Genomic DNA, 16,628 nt, shown 5'->3' with positions numbered 1-16,628 from the left:
GGACAAGTGGCAGTTACTTCTAAAGCCTGCAAAGTCTCTAGTGCCATTGCCACAGTGTCCTTTCTCTGCAGGGGACACCACAGTTAGGTAAGGGCGGCAAAATTAAACAGGAAGTTTGAGCCTTTCTCCTGGCTCTCAAGGGAGAGATCAGTGCTGGGACAATGTGGATAAAGCACTCCCTGCGGACATGCTGATACAGGCAGGGCTGTCCCTTCTTTTCCCCTTTCTCTTATCCTGTGGTCCAGGCCAACAAGACTTCAGACCAGTGTGAACATGGCAGTAGGATTAGAGTGCACCCTTCTGTGCGAGGTCCATTTGTTAAGGTGACACCTCAAAAACTGATGGGGAAAATAAATAATGACAAATGGAGACAGGGCCTTTGTCTTCCTCAGGAGTGTGACAGCTGACATCTACCATCCCAGACTCAGGCATGGGGGATGACAAGATACAAAATGGTTTTTAGTCCCTGTGGAGTGTCCTATCTAACTGAAGACATGGGATTCAATGTAGATATTAGGATAAGAATTTTAAATACAGATGCTGCTATAGACTCTGTCCCCTGAAATTTTTTTTTTTGAAACCTTAGGCCCCATGTGATGGTATCTGGAGATACACCGTTTAGAAGGTGATTAGGTCACAAGGCAGAGAGCCCTGGTGAATGTGATCTGTGTCCTTGTGAAGAAGAGAACCAAGAGAAACATCTCTGTCAGTGACATGAAGACAGCTAGAAGGTGGCTGTCCACAAGCCAGGAAGCAAATCCACAGGCATCTTGATCTTGTGCTTTGGGGCCTCCAGAACTGTGAGGAATAAATGTGTGTTGGTTAAGCCACCCAGGTAGCACGACTAAAGGAAGGCGGGTCTGATCTGTTACTTCCTTCTTCATTTCTTAGAATATATTTTGGAATCACAGAAAAATAAACACACTTAAAATTTTAGCTCCCTCCCTAGGAAAAATGAATCTAGGAATGTCTTATCAATGGCTCCCCATCGGTGGTATTTAACTCCCACAAATGAGAAGGAAACGTATTCTTGTTATTTTTCTTGGTGAAAGGCTGCCGCATTACAAACAGATAAATTCACCCACTCCTTTGTTTCAAGCTACTATAATTTTTGAAAGATCCTAAGAAATGGCCATGAAAATCGTGCTTCAGGTAACCAAGTATCCAGGTCCTGCTCACAGTCCTGGTTTTAGCACTGAATGGCGGTGCTGTCCCCCTTTTCCATCCCTGCTGGCAACAGTCTTCTAGGCTATGATAACACTCTGTCACCAACTGTCTGGTCTCTACTTGAATACAAACTAATTGGCTTGTGCTTTCTAATTTGTACTTAGAACATGGAGTTCTGATCTAGGGGAGGATTAGAAAACTCGAACCTGCTATACTGCCTCCCCAGTAATTCTGTGCTACCACGTAACTCACATGTAAACCATGTCTGCTTTCTGTAGAGTTTGAAAGAAACCACACCAAAACCAACCAGGAAACATTCTCTTTAGGAACAATGCAGGCATTTTTTTTCTCCTCTTCAGATCTTTATTTCTACACATTCTTGTAACATTTCCCTTTGTAGGGAACAGGAGGTTAGCAAAATCAGCTTCTTAGATGATTCCATTCTAAACAGACACTTAAACTATCAAAACAACCTGTGGGAAGTTGAAAAGCATTCAATGAATATTGTCTTGTCTAAACAATAATAAACAGGAAAAGACTGGATATGTTCCCACTCTGTCCAACCACATTGCTGACTTCTCTTGACTCCAGAGGAACTAGTTTCAAAAAGTGGGGGGAGCACTAGAATAATCTGCCACATTGTAGAGGTCAGAGACCTGGTAGCCAGCGACAGCTCATGATTCCATTCTGGTAAACAAGCAGAACACTTCCTTGATGTGCATTCCAACTTGGAAATGAAAATTAAGATCTAATTCTAAGATGTTTATTTTTCAAATAAGTAAAAGTGGTCAGGATATTGAAAACCTGCTCATACCAGAATCCATTTACAAGTTCATGAGCTGAGATAACAGCATCCAGCAAGGCCAATTAGACTCATAATAGACTCCTCACTGTCACTCTATCTTGTCATCATGGGGAAGCTGTTACCTTGACCACATTCTAATATATCACTTAGACAAATACCATCACCCATTACGGTGAAATTAAATCAGCACATGTTTGACCATATTGGAAATGACAGGCTTCTGCAAAGCCGTTGCCTCCATATTAGGCTGATAAAAAGAAGTTCATTTTTGGCAGATGGATAACAAAGGCTTAAACCTTCCATTCAAACCAGCTTTTTCTCTATACCCTGATGCAAAGCACTTTTAAAAATCATTATTTTGAAAGCCATGCTGTATTTCTCCTCCAGTTATCAATGTAGAAAACACACTCTCCCCAGTCCCCCTGCTGTTGTCATTCCTGGGACTGGAACCCAGGATGTGATCTGTGAGACACATGGGGCAGGGTCCCTCCAGTGCCACACTCCTACCCTTCTTGAAAGTGGCATCACCTCTGATTCTTCTTCCTCAGTGCACTACAGGCAGGTCTGTGGCCTGGGTTACATGAAGCGTGGCTCAGACATTGTGTAAAAGCAGCCAGTCCACACTAACAGGATGCTGTGCTATTAGAGACCATTTTTATGTTATGTTATGTAGCTTCAAAAACAATACCCATGTGTAAAAGAACAATTCCAAATGAGCACATTCATCCTATTAAACTCAGTGGTACACATCTTAAGGTCCACGTTCTGTGACCCATGAGAGTGGGACTTGTCATGTTCCAGAGCCTGCCCTGGGTGCCTTGTGCTGGGTTGCATAGGAAACACCCAGTTCTTTCCCCCAAACACTATTCTACCTAGCAATTATCCATTTCCCTGGACAAAACACCCCCATTCTCATGATTTCTGTCCAAAGTGCAAAAAACTTCTGTGAGGTTTGTTTATGGCTGTTGCTTTTGCATCTTCAGTCTTGGAGCGCAGAAAGATCTCCAAACCATAAAATGGGGGCTTAGAATGACTCCTTTGGGAAGCAAAGTCTACTTTGTGCTTCTCATGTTCCTGCCAGGACCAATTTGCCAGTCTGGGCAGCCTAAGCAGCCACACCTTCCTTACTGTCTGCAGGGTTGCCTCTCTGCAGCACGGTTCTGATGCTAAGGGCTGAGGCATGGAGAGGCTCAAGGACACAGCTTCCAGGAGTTTGTGCTCCAGACCTTAGGTCAGCACAAGAAAGTATTCTGACTGTGAGCTACCTCACAACCTAGTACTTCATAAAAGAAATGGTATTGTAAGCAATTCCTGGTCTTAATTTCCTGGATCTGTGGACCAGGGGAAGAGACCCTGTACAGACAGCACAGATATGTGGATTTGATAATAGCAGATAAAGCTGAGTGCTCCATAAATAATATTAAGCATTTTTTCTTAAAGTTTTACATATAGAAAACAATTCATTCAACTTAAAATTACTAAAAAATCTCTCCTAAATAACTTTTTCCTAAAGAAATCATTTAGTAGGTTTTTTTAAAAAACATACAGTCTTGCTTATTTTCTATGATTTCTTTTTAAAAGCCCTAGGAAAGAGAAAAATCTATTTTTTTCCTTTACAGTGTTAGCTCATTATTTCATATTAGCACATGCAAGCAAAATCTACTCTTAAATATATTATTTTATCTAGCTAATGTTTAGACGTCTTGCTTATAGATAATTTCAAACAATGTAAGCAATGTCTGTGACCAGATGCAAAACTGATAGAAACTGTCTCCACAAGGGGAGGGAAAAATATCAGAAAAAGGAACTTTTTAAGACCAAAAAAGATAAAAGTGTTTGTAAAAGTCCCAACTCAAATGCAAAATTCCAAAGCCTTTAAAGGCACAAGTCAATCTGAAACATTTACACATCAGCTAAAGCAGATTGGCATCACTTGGGGTTCTCTAAACAAAGAGAAGTTTTGATAACCAGCCTCCCCCTGCTCCATAAAATTAGTAAAGGCTTTTGTATGTTGGTATGTTACCAAAGTGCCATTTAAGACAGGATATTTTGTTTATCAAAACCATCCATCACCCTCCTCCTCCTCATTATCTAGATAGAGGAGAGCAACTTTTTTTTCATCTGATGCCACCGACCTTTGGTCTACCATTCTCTGCAGCTGTACCGTCTTGTCAAACCCAGCCTGTTCCGTGCCCTTTTCTCCGAGGGTCTGGTGTCCATCCCCAGCGGAGGCCTGAGAACTCGTAACAGCTACCCGCTCATTCCTACTGTGAGCGGCTCTCCAGCCACCACCGTCAGACACACTGTGAGCTTCCACTTCTGACCCTGCATCTTGGGTCCAGCTGCGGATCGCCCTTGCATTACTCACGTCCATCTGAAAGGTAAACGAAGTTTCTTTGGGCCCCAGTGCAGTGTGGCTTAGTGTGTTGCTGCTGTCTGCTGACTGGCCTAGCTCAGGGGAGGCGGTTGAACCAGGGAGTACAAATGTTTTAGACATGGGTCCGTGGATGACAATGTGCTCAGAGGTTTCCTTCTGCGTAGGACCTAGCTGAATGTGTCTGAAGGATCTACTGATGCCTACAGTCGCCTCTGTCCCATTGTCCCCCACACTGTCCTGAGGGGACTCAGAAACGACCCCCTGGAATGTATTCTTTTCAGTCATGAGGATTTTTTGACCTGAGGTGTAACTGTGAGTGGTGTGGGTCATATCTGTTGAGCCTTCGATCTGGACAATGTCTTCTGAGTTGCTAAGTTCCACTATCTGGGGAGCTATGGAGGCTTGGTACCTCTGAGGTCCAAGATCAATGTGCCGAATGGATGTACTCCTCCCTAGTGACTCTTGAGTGTGCACAGACTCCCCTCCTACACCCCACTCCACTTTGTCTGGGAGGGGAGCTATGAACTGGATTTCCTCTCTGAGTCCTTCTTTAGGGCCTAACTGGAGGTGCCTAACAAAAGTCTGGGCACCCACTGACTCTTCATTTGCAAGGTTACTACCAACTTGTGCTCCCCCAGAAATAGGACCCTGAAAATGAATTTCCTTTTCAGCACAAAACTGCTCAGAGCCAAACATGCTGTGGCTCCCTGGGGTGTCAGTTTCTACAGACAGTGCTACTGGGTCTGGCTCTTCTATGTTTCCTGTCTCCTGCCAGGCAGAGATAGGGCCTCGGAAGATGACTTCTGTGGACACTTGACTTTGGTGGGGACCCAATGTAAAGTGCCTAACAGAGCGGCTGACTCCCTCAGAGGCCTTCTGACTCAAGTCCCCACTTACCTCTACCACCTGTGGGGTGGGTCCTCCATAAGACACCTGCTCAGTCCTCCACATTTCAGTGGGGCCTAGTTTAACATGTTTTATGGACTGGCTTACATCCTCCAGCATGTGAGACTGTACAAAGCCTCTTGGGCTGGTGACTTCCACAGTGGCCGACACCGGGCCCTGGGCAGTGGGCTGGTCCAAACTGTGAGAGGCTGGGCCATCATCATCCCTCTCATCAGATGGGTTGTACAGTTCCCTGGTGGCCCAGCGCTTAAAAAGAATGCCACCAGCTGGCACTTCCTCTCCATCTTCCCTGTCGGGGCTTCTAGGTGTTGGGCTGGACTGCTTGCTCAAGCTCTCTCTCACCACTGACTCCACAGCCTTCTCTATTTCCCCAGCTTCATCCCTGCTCAACTCTTCCAGGTCTAACTGATTAGCATCCACAGTCTGGGAAAGGTTGACCTCAGCTACCAAGGTCACAGAGCCACCAGCAGAGCTTTGGACTTTCTTTACATCCACTGAGACACTTCCAGGCTCGCCTTGACCCTCTCTGGTCAGGGCAGATAGCTCCTCCTTCATGCGCTCTGGAAGGGTTTCCTCCAGCTGCCCAATGACCTCCACCAGCTGGTGCCGGGGCTCCTTGGAGAAGACACCCTTGATGGAGGTGTGGAACTCATGTGGTATTTTTATTTCTTTCTCAATGACTGTAGGTTCAGCATGCAATTCACCACTAGCTTCTTCTTTCCAGTGAGCAGAACCCACCATACCAGCCATGGAAGGTGCTGGAACCTCTAGGGCCTTCACATCCTTCTCTTCCCCCGTGTCCTTCTTTTTCCGTCTGCAAGTCCCCTGCACAATTTCATCCTGCCAGGAGTACCGGATAGTGGACTCTTCCTCAATGTGGATCTGCCCATACACTGAACCATCATCCTCTCTGTCATGTACCCCAGGGTATTCATCTGGGGTAGACACAAAGTAGCTCTGCTCTCCCTCTGAGTCGCCTGCCTCTGTCACTTCTTCCACATGAGGGATATTTCCCTGGGGGTGCTTGGTCCTTTGATGCTGGTACACTGAGAATGCCACATCGGTCTCTCCATCATCATTCTCTTCCTCAACAAGCCCCTTGGAGCTGGAAGGCACATCATCGATTTCTTCCACTTGGAAGGGGGTAGAGAACTCCTCTGCCTTCCCACCACCTACGTAGCTCATGGGCTCTTCCACAATCTCCACATTGACAACCTTGGCTCTCCCCTCCCTTCCTTTCAGACCAAGATTGATCATCTCTCCTATCATCTTCTCAGCTGACTTTCCTTTCAGCCCCACTTCCTTGACATCCTTGCTTAAAAGGTAGTCCAGGCCAGCTTCATCAGAAACATCGATGTCTTCTGTCAGCTTAGACTCCACGACTATTTCTGTCTTTGTTTTCCTTTCACCAGGAACTTCTTTCCTGTTTACGTAAGTTACTTTTGTGTCTGGGGAAGAATGAGCAGTCTCTTCGACGTTGGGAGACTGGGTAAACTGCTGAAGGATGGTGGTGACAATATTTTCTGCTATAGTTTCTGTGGTAGAATCACCTTGCAGCAAACTGGCAGGGTCGTGGGTATCCAACCGGAACCTCATCTCTCTCGTCTCTGCCTCTCTCCCCTTACTCTCACCAGCATCCTTCTTCCCAGGTGCCTGCAAGCCTTTCATGGACGCCTCTTGTCTGCTGCCCTGGGATACCTCTAGGTTGATGGCTACTTCCCTTTCCTTCACACTGTTCTGCTTCCCTGGTTCCTTCTCTTTGGCCTTGTCCCTCATCTGCTGGCTTTCTCTCTTTCTCGCTTCTTTATCTAACTTGGTCAGTTCTTCCCACCTCAAGTTTCTTTCCTCGGAGGCCTTCTCTTTCGAATCAAACATTTTCTTGTCTGGCTTTATTTTGATGAACCCTTGTCCATCTCTTTCTTGTTCCCTGGTGGCTTTCACTTCTATTTTCTTTCCCAAAATGACAGTCCTCTCATTTGACGGAGTGCTGGCCCCACCACCTACCTCCACACTGCCTCGATGATCATGGTATGACTCCCGGACAACAATGGGCTTTGTGGCCAAGCGTGTGGGCATGTCCCTGATGCCTTCAACTTTTGGTCTGTCTGGGAATGTTTTCACTTGAGCAACAGTACTTTTTGCAAGACCATTGGTTTTTGAGACAGTACTGAAATTGGCTTGACTGTTGATGGTTTTCTCATAGGCATTTTCATGCCAGGTAGTAGCTGAGGAAGAATACCCCGAGGTCAGGAACCCTCTTCCGGCAGCACTTCCAGCATTTGTGGCTGTCTGAGGTCCAAGGGGCCCCGATTCTTTCAAATATAGAGCCGAGCTGTGATTTACAGCCATCCAAGGTGATTTTTGCCTTGGGAAGAGATTTAGTTCGTTTTTCCTCTGTAATACTGAGTCAGTATAGCGATAAGATGTGTTTCTAAATTCTGTAGAAATTGAACAAACAGTTCATTTAGATGACAGGCATCATTTCTCTTTTAAATGTTAAAAGTACAGGTGCAGGTCAGAGCCCATGCCATCATAATATACATTATTATTACAGGAAGGACATTTTTAAGAAAAGACAAATTAGTGTTTTATAGCTGTAGAAATCCTGTCACAATAAGTATCGCCCTACAGATGCTTCAGCCTGACAGTCTTCTCCAGTTTCTGATTTTAAAATATTCTCTCATCTTAAGAGAAATGTCAATGGTCTGAATGTAAAACATAGCAAGTGTGCTGAAGAGGTCAGAGGCGCTGTCTTTCCTGGTTAAGATTTCACAATATTATGATATTTCAGAATCCTATTTTCTACTTTGTTGAGGTAAGTTGATTTTTACTTATTTTAGCAGACAAGTACTCTATAATCATTGAACACCAAATGGCACACCTCTCCTCCATTTAATGTGCTCTCCTTTGTTACTGGTTTCTGTGTTGGGTCAACAGGTGCTGACAGCTTTAACTTGTCTAAGCTGCCTCATGTCTATGTTTACACTTGAACTTGCCTCACTTAATAAGACAGAGTTGTACAAAGCAAACCAGTTGTCAGCACTCTCATCTATCCTAATGCCATGATCCTGAAGCTGAGTAGCATCCTTAGGGGTTCTGGCTTTGCTCAGTATCATCCTCAGAGAGTACTACCCTTCAGGTACACAAACTCCACCAGGGTAACCAGCTCTTTGGCATGACAGCTGGGAGTTAGAACATGACCAAAGCACCATCCACTGAGAGAGCATCCCTTAGTGTCTACCAAACCCCAGCTGGCTAGAGACCTGTCTTCCCCTTGGTCTCTTCCTCATAGCAATGGAGGCCAGAGGCTTCCCTGAGACAGATTCCAAAGATACAGGAAAGAGACCAGACCAGGATACGTTTTTTTACAAAGATTTCTCTTCTCAGGTCAACATACTGATCCTCATCTATGAACCTCCAGAAGATGAACCCCTAAGGTCAGCAAGAAATATGGAAGATCAGAGGCTGGTTTTAGGTCTATCATTTTAGAGGCAAGCAACCAACATTATTTTAGGCCATATTACAAAAGGCAACTAAGTACAAAATAAGTATTGATCGATTCACTAGGAACTCATCTGCAGATTTACACCACAAATAGTGGGTGTAGAGAACTACTTGGAAACTTAAAGACAGACTTTTAAAGTTCACAACGTCTCCTTTATTCTATAGCTTCTTTCTTTGGTATAATACTGTTAAAATAAATCTAGTTTATAATGTCAAGGGTCTACATTGTTCAAGAACCTTAAAAAACAATGGACGAATGAAACAAGTTAAGCTTCTTTCTAGGCTCCAAGGTCATGACCAGTAAAACACCAGCCAAGCCTCACATTTAGTGTAGGTCTTCCCAAGATTTAGGTCCTAGGTCCTTTCATTCTCTCTTCTAAGTCTAGGTCATGTGGTAGACTTCTAGACATACATACCCACAAGTTAAGATTTTAGGAATCTTTGAAACCTGGTGAATGAACAATTCTTATTTTCCAGTTGTCAGATGTTAACTTATGTCAGGTAGGCTAATCAATGGCCATTTCCATGCATATATATTTTGTTTTGTTTTGTTTTTTTGTCTTTTTTGAGGCAGGGTCTCCCTGTAGTCCCAGCTGTCCTGGAACTCACTATGTGGACCAGGCCGGTCTTGAACTCACAGAGATCCGCCTGCCTCTGCCTCCTGAATGCTGGGATTAAAGGTATGCGCCACCACACCTGGGCGCATATATGTTTTTTAAGACTTATTCTCAAAATGAGAAAGTAAACTTGCTGGATGTTACTTAAGGACAAATCCCTTCTAATCATAGATGATCAGAACCAAAGTTATGATGCTGAACCCAGAGTCTTGCCAAATCTGTGAAGTGGCAATGAAAGCACAAACTATACCTAGTAAGTACATGGCTGACTCCACGGGCGTCAACTATGGGTTCTACACCGCACACTCAGTCAACCAAAAATCAATACTATTTTCAAAATAATACATCTAGACTGAACATGTGCAGACCGTTTCTTGTCATTATTCCCCAAACACTGTGGTATAACAGTGATTTTACATGACATTGGCATTGTAGTAACTACTATAAGTAATCTAGAGAGGATTAAAGTGTGCGGGAGGAAATGCAAATCCTACACTATTTTAGACAAGGGACTTCAGCATCTGCAGACTGTGCTATGCATGGATGTCTTCGAAACAGTCTCCCCCAGACACCAAGGAATGATTTTATACTGAAGACACCATGTGTCATTTAACCTGTCATTGCTTAGCCAGACTGTCTTTTAAGGTTCAATGGGACTTAAATATTTTATTTAAAAGTTATCCTACAGATTTTTAGGGTATTTCAAATGGACATTGAACTCTACTGTGTTAGCTCTATAGCTATAGGAAGGGTGGCCCTGATTTACAACTTTTTGCCTGAACTAAGTAAGGCAGGGCACCCAGCTACATCTTCCTGACTTGCTACTCCAACCTAAGGTGGTGAGTATGGTGTCACTGTCCCTGGTGGGGTAGCTGTTTCCAGAGTGTTGGACTGCCTATTGTCCAAAGGAATAATTTCCCATGCTGGTTATAGCCATAACTCTCTGGCATGGAAAAGGAAAATGTGTCCCTTCCAAGGGCATGATGAACAAGTCCACATCCTTACCTTGACAAGGCCTGACTCTCCATTAGCCCCTTCTGCCCCTTAGCACACAGGCTAGTACCTCAAAATACTGTCTGCATGAACAAATGAGTTCATCAAGCACTTTTGAGGTCATTCTCATTCATATTATAATTTAAATTAGGTCCCATCCAGCTAAAATCTATTTGGTATTTAAGAGAAAATGAACTATTATCTGAAAAACCCATGGCTAAGCCCAGTCCTTCCAGATAAGGTGATTCCTCCTCCACCCACGGAGTGCACAGCTCATATGGAAAGCATTTTAATGTTGCAATTCCATTTACCTTGTGGCTTGTTTTCTATGTCCTCAGTCCAGATCAGTATCTCCGGATTACTTTCTCCTTCCAATAAGGCCCTGTGAAAATTATTTTTAAAAGCAGCTCATTATAGAATGAAAGACAAAGAAGTGCCTTTAATCAAATATGTTGGGTAACATTTGGCCAGTGACCACACTGTCAAAGTGCCATACATTTTAGGACCTGTGCCTGGAGATGTGGCTTAGGTAGGGGGCTATACCATGGAATAGTGCCTCCACAGACCCAGGAAGGATAGACTGCTCTGCTCACTGCCACACCCTGGCACCCAGCACAGTACCTGCTACCTGAAAGGATGCGCATCTGAATTCAGCTGAAAGAAGAAAATGCATGGGCTGGGCTTCAGAAATTCTGGAGAGTTGAGATTTCTAGAAAGTACCCCCTGTAACAAACAGACAGACAGGAAAGCCTTTCCCATCCTAGGCAAGGAGGGACAGGCACAAAGTCATCAAGTAGTGCTGGACAGACTGGTGGAGAAGGGCAAAGCCTGATTTCTTTGGTCAGCAGAGCGAGGTCTGGGGCATTGCTTCCCTTGAGCTACAAGGCAGAACAAGTGAAACCCACCAGGAAGAACCACCAGGTAGGGAGTCGGTAGAGGGCTGACTGGGAGTACAGCAAGGAGTGTCAGGCACTATTTGTAAACAAGGCATCTGGATGGCAGCTGGCACTTCTTCCTTTTCTTTTTTTGGTAATGCTGGGGATTGAACCTAGGGCACTCACACATGATAGGCAAGGACTTTACCATGGAGCTATATCCCCAGACCTATGTGGACAACTTAGAGATGAAGGCAGACAGGTAGAAAAGCACCCTCTGGGCACTTCACCAAGATTGGCATCCTGTTGCTTCCTTTAATAATAAGTAACAGAAGATACACAGTTAAGTGATTTCTTTAGTTATGTTTAGTTCTAAAATTCTAACCTTCATTAAGTTGTCATTTGTATCTACCACTTCAGAGTGGTTGAGGAAGATGTGGACCCAACAGACAAAACATACTGGGGCCAGGGGTTAGAACTCCGGTGCCAATCTACCAGTCACTCCTAGAGACCTGTAGGGCTGCTGGAGGCTGTGGGTACAATAGTTATTTGGTTGCTGGAGCAACATGTGAAATCACTAACCCCAGCTCCCAGAGATACACTGAATATAGCAAAGGGCAGCAAGAACCACAGCCCAGTTGGAAACACTAGTATTACTACTCAGAGCCAGCAGGAAAACAAGGGGAGCCCAGATCCTGGCCAGGATTTGGCAGCTTTGGGCAGCTTCACGAAGGTTCATTGCCACAGAGTTAAATGTGGCAATCCTCACAGAAGCAATGAAAATCCTCTGGTGAACATAAAGGAGGTAGAAGGGGTTCACCTGAGGTACACATGGGTGGGCTGGCCACAGAAGCAGCCACAGAAGTGCACATACATGGAGATACAAGAAGACCCGGGACTGAGGCCAGAGCCCCAGCCCTTCCACTTAGGTTGAAGGCCAGGAAACAGGACACCAGCCCATTAATTCCACACCCTCATGACCAAGCGGTTTAGCTTCCAAGAACACAAACAGCTTCCATCATCGGGAAAACTCTGAGGTCTGTATAAGAGGAATGTCCTGGGGGGGGGAGGTCAGACCCAGTGGGTCTCTACCCTAGGTTTACTGGAACAAGAAGAGGTAGCATGCAGTTTACAGCTGGGCCAGAGTAAGGCCTGAGAAGATAGCCAAGTGCTAGCTCAGACCCTGCTTAGCAGCAAGTCTCAGGTGCCACAGGGCCTGTCACTCTGGCTGCCTGACTCAGGACAGTTCAAGTCAGCAGAAAAAAACATTCAGGGGATCAACGACAGGCGAAAACTATGCCTTCCCGACCTCTCAAAAGAAAATGGTTCTGTTCCTCTTTCAGTAAGAAGCCAAAGCATGGCCGCCTGTCACTCGTTTAGTTTTATACCCTCGATGTCTTAGGGAACTTCCTAAGAGATTATCTAGTACCAAACTACAATGTGGATTTTTTTGCAGAGAAATGTTTAAAGTGGGATAGTAAAAAATGTAACAAAGGACTCCTCACCAATATTTTATGTTGGCATCACCTAATTAACCAGACTTTGGTGTACTGCAATAAAATAAGGAACTGTTAGAAAAAAAAAGAAAAAAGAAGCCAAAGCATTATCCAGCCTTTACTGAGGTCAGATAAACACAGAGCAGGACAGTGTCACTTCTCTATACACTCATTCTGTGGCCCTGATACCCCACAGCACAAGGCTTTGCCCAGAACCCTGTCTGAACTGGGAAGACAGTGTCTTAGCCACAGCATACCCAAAGACAGAGTCTCGGACACAGGTGGCATGAGCTTCCAGTCCCTCACCATCCAATCATCAGGCCTTCCTGTGGGGCAAGAAAAAATGACATATGCATTTCTTGCATATGTCAGAACACAAAAACCCTGCCACCAGACCTTGGTGATTTCATGCTCCTAACTGGGCTCTCTTTTATGATCCCTACTCTGTGCCTCCTAGTCAATGGCTGGAAGGCAAGGGCACATGTGACCTTGTTTACCCTGAGTGTCCAACACAAGGTTTGAGATGTACAGCTGGCCTCTGGGTTTTCAATTCATGCCATAGGCACATGCGCACCTCAGTGACAGCGCTGGATCCTGCCCTGTCAACAAAGCTTCCAGGACTAATAAGGCAAAGGCAGAGACTAAACCACTGAGATGTCCTGTAACGTTCTTCAAAGAGCAGCTTAAAGAATAGCCGTGTACAACTTTAAGAAACACGCCGTGCATTTTCTGAGGCTCCCATCAAACCTGGTTATTTTGAGAACAGTTTGGGAAAACTGCCTGGAGGCCACCAAGACTGTGAGAAATACCAATCCCCTGACTCATAGGCTATTAGAGAGCATTTCACACAGCTCTACATACAGGCTGGCTGCCTCTCTAGCAGGAAAGCAGGCAAATAAGCAGGAAACCCTAGTCTCTGGCCTCATTAGGGGGCCAGCACAGCTCCATGATGTGGAAGGCAGTGAGCTGTAATGTGGCCTCTGGCTCTGCTCCAGGCTCTAATGGGCCACTGGTGTCTGAACCAGCCTTGATGGGCCTGCCAGTCTGGAATGGATGATCCTAATAGAGTTTCATGGTGTATCTGCTGTTGCTTAGCACTGTGGGTGCAAGGTTGCCTTACAGTATACCTCCCATAAATGAAAACATGAGTGAACGGAGACGGACAGAAGGGGACGTTTCCAGAAGTGACACTATGGAGTCTGCCACAGTCCTAAGGTCTGTGGATGGTTCACATGTGTGGCTCTAAGGGAGGGAGAAGGGGGGACATGGACTTTCATATCTGCCTCCTTCACCCTGCCTACCATATATAACAAAGGTGAGCATCACTGAGGGAAGGCCATAATGTTTGTCACCTCAGACACCAGACATGGGCCCACAGCTTGTCAGTCACTGGGAGGTCAAAAGAATAAGGGAGAGAAGAGAGAGATGGGACATGCAGAATTCCATTCATATGAACATTATGTCCTTGGATGTGGGAAGGAGGTGAGGGTAATAAGGAAGGGACAGAGCTAGTCATTTGGGGTAATTTCTTCTGTGGTTAAAATCCTATCCCAACAGTCAGCTCTAGGTCAGTACAAGAGAGAAGAAATCACGTGGTCAACAGACAAGCAAAGGATGCTGATAGAACAGAATAGAAGTACAGACAGTGGACAAGCTCTACTGGAAGATGCTTTCACTTAAATCCTGAGCCTGACACTTCTTTGGATCCACAAGCCTCAGCAGGCCACTCAGACCTGTCATGACTCAGTTTCTCCAAGTCTAAAATGGGAAGAACTCCAAAGTTTGGAGTAGCAATTAAGTAACCAGTGAAAAGTTCATCAAAGAATGGCTCTCACTGTGTCGGGGCTGGATAAATGCTATCATCATCATCATTATCATCATCACCTTCTTTAGACTGGAAGAAAAGTGATTTTTCAGTTAACCAAAGTCAGTCATAGAGGAAAGAGATCCTAGATCATTTAAATGTATGGTTAGTTGAGTGCTATTTTGTTTATCTGGCTAGCAAACAAATCTATTGGTCGATTCTCTCACTTATTTTGTTTCTCTGTTTTTGAAAGTCTTTTTTTGGGGGGGTCTTTTTGAGACAGGGTCTCCCTGTACCCTCAGATGGCCTGAAACTCACTATATAGACCAAGCTGGCCTCAATCTCACAGAGATCTACCTGCCTGTGCTTGAAATAGAGTCTTGTTATTTAGCTCAGGCTGGCTTTGAACTTCAGAGCCTCCTGCCTAGCCAAATACTTATTCTTAAATCTGTAAGATTTTGTTCATTTCACATATTTTACCTAATAACCAAGCCTCTGTATGAACAGATATTTCTAAGTTTTCCAAAAAAGCAGTATTTAACTTTTAAAATAAATGAAATGTACTTCTGTGAAAACGTGAGAAAGCTCTAAGAAATGTTCTTTGAATACACATGAAAAAATACAGGAAGCCTGAAAAATCATCAAACAGCCAGAAATACCACGAGAATGATTAGGCTGTGAACACTGGAGTTGCCTGCATTGTTAACTAGCAGTCTAAGTGCAGATTAGAGATGGAATTCCATTGTCCTCAGTTAAAACATGCTGCTGTCTCTGTCCACTGTGATCAGGAAATGGGAGGCTCTGCACACATTCTCCCTGTGTAGACACACTAAGAGAATTTTTTATGTGACTGATTTTTTATTGTATAAGTGTATGCACATGTGTGTACAGACATGTGTCTGTACAGAGCCAGAGGAGGGCTTCTGGTGTCCTGCTCTGTCACACTCTGCCTTATTCCTTTGAGACAGGGACTCTCACTGAACCTGGAGCTAGGCTGGTAGCCAGCAGGCCCTAGTGATTCTCCTGTCTCTGCCCACAGCACTGGAGTTATAGCCCACAGCTATACCTGGCTTTTTAATGCGTGTTCTGGGGGTCAGAACTCGGGTCCTCATGTTTGTGCCGCAAGCGCTTTTACCCACTAAGCCATCTTCCCAGCCCTGGCCTGATGTGACTGTTTCTAACTTAACCATTAAAAAAAAACAAACAAAAAAACCTGTATGACATTTTAGTGTGTATGTGCACGTATCTGATGACAAGCTATAGGAGTCATTCTCTCCAACAGTGTGGGTCCTGGGATCAAACTTGGGTCATCAGGCTTGCCAGCAATTACCTTTGTAACCACTGAGCCACCTTGCCAGCCCATATTTAATCTTTTCAGCGGATTTTTGCCATAAAGGCTCAGCCAGCACACCTCCATATTACATTAGCACAGCTGCTGAGGCAAAGCTTCTTTAAGGACTTTTGTCATTGCTCTTTTTGTTTTTTCGAATTGAGTTAGATTTTCATTGCTGTGAGAGAAACCATGTACAGAAGGAAAGTTTCTTTGTGGCTCGGTTTCAGAAGTTTCCATTTCCTCTCCTGGCTCTGTTGCTGTGGACCTGAGTCAAGGCTGAAATGCCATGGTGGAAAGAAGCTTAGAGAAAGAGCAGAGAAGGGACCAGGGGCAACATATGCCCTTCCAGTGACCTAATTCCTCTCACCAGACCCACCTGCTGGTGTACTTATCTTCCCAATGTCGCAACCATTGTGAATCCAATGGATTAATCCATTGATGAGGTCTTGCAATCCAGTCACTTCCAGTAGGCAAATAAGCCTTCAATATATGAGTCTTTGAGGGGATACTTCTTATCCAAGCCACAGCACAGGTAAAATTTAAGACACATTCCCAAACATAAAAAGCAAAGTCTATTTTGAATTCTGACCAAGGCTACACAGATGTCTTCCAGACCGAAAACCCAGGTGCACCTGCCTCTCTGCTATAGCTTTCCCGACCTTTAGTTTTGTAGTTTCAGAGTTTGTTCTTGTATTATTCCTTTTGATTTCAAACTCTTTTTTTCTAGCAACTTACTGCTGGTGATGGGTGT

The 16,628-nt window shown here is 44.7% G+C and overlaps 1 protein-coding gene across 2 annotated transcripts in view; it reads right to left on the bottom strand.

Moving 5' to 3' along the window:
• Positions 1-1,508: 1,508 nt before the first annotated feature.
• Positions 1,509-16,628, bottom strand: part of Synm (synemin) — a 29,474-nt gene continuing 14,354 nt past the window's right edge. Inside the window, exons 3-5 of one of the 2 annotated variants that reach the window (XM_008838680.3) lie at positions 10,681-10,751; positions 5,247-7,693; positions 1,509-4,346 (exon numbers count right to left, since the gene is read on the bottom strand). In XM_008838680.3, coding sequence (XP_008836902.1) covers positions 4,029-4,346; positions 5,247-7,693; positions 10,681-10,751 — 2,836 coding nt within the window. In that variant the 3' untranslated portion in view covers positions 1,509-4,028. Of the gene's footprint in view, positions 7,694-10,680; positions 10,752-16,628 lie in introns of both variants that reach the window. The other variant, XM_008838679.3, reaches the window with a different exon arrangement.

Source organism: Nannospalax galili, unplaced genomic scaffold, assembly GCF_000622305.1.
Source record: "Nannospalax galili isolate Female #2095 unplaced genomic scaffold, S.galili_v1.0 scaffold759, whole genome shotgun sequence".
NCBI classification, from domain to species: domain Eukaryota; kingdom Metazoa; phylum Chordata; class Mammalia; order Rodentia; family Spalacidae; genus Nannospalax; species Nannospalax galili.
Note: the sequence above shows the minus strand (reverse complement) of the source record. Positions and strands in the feature narration are given on the sequence as shown.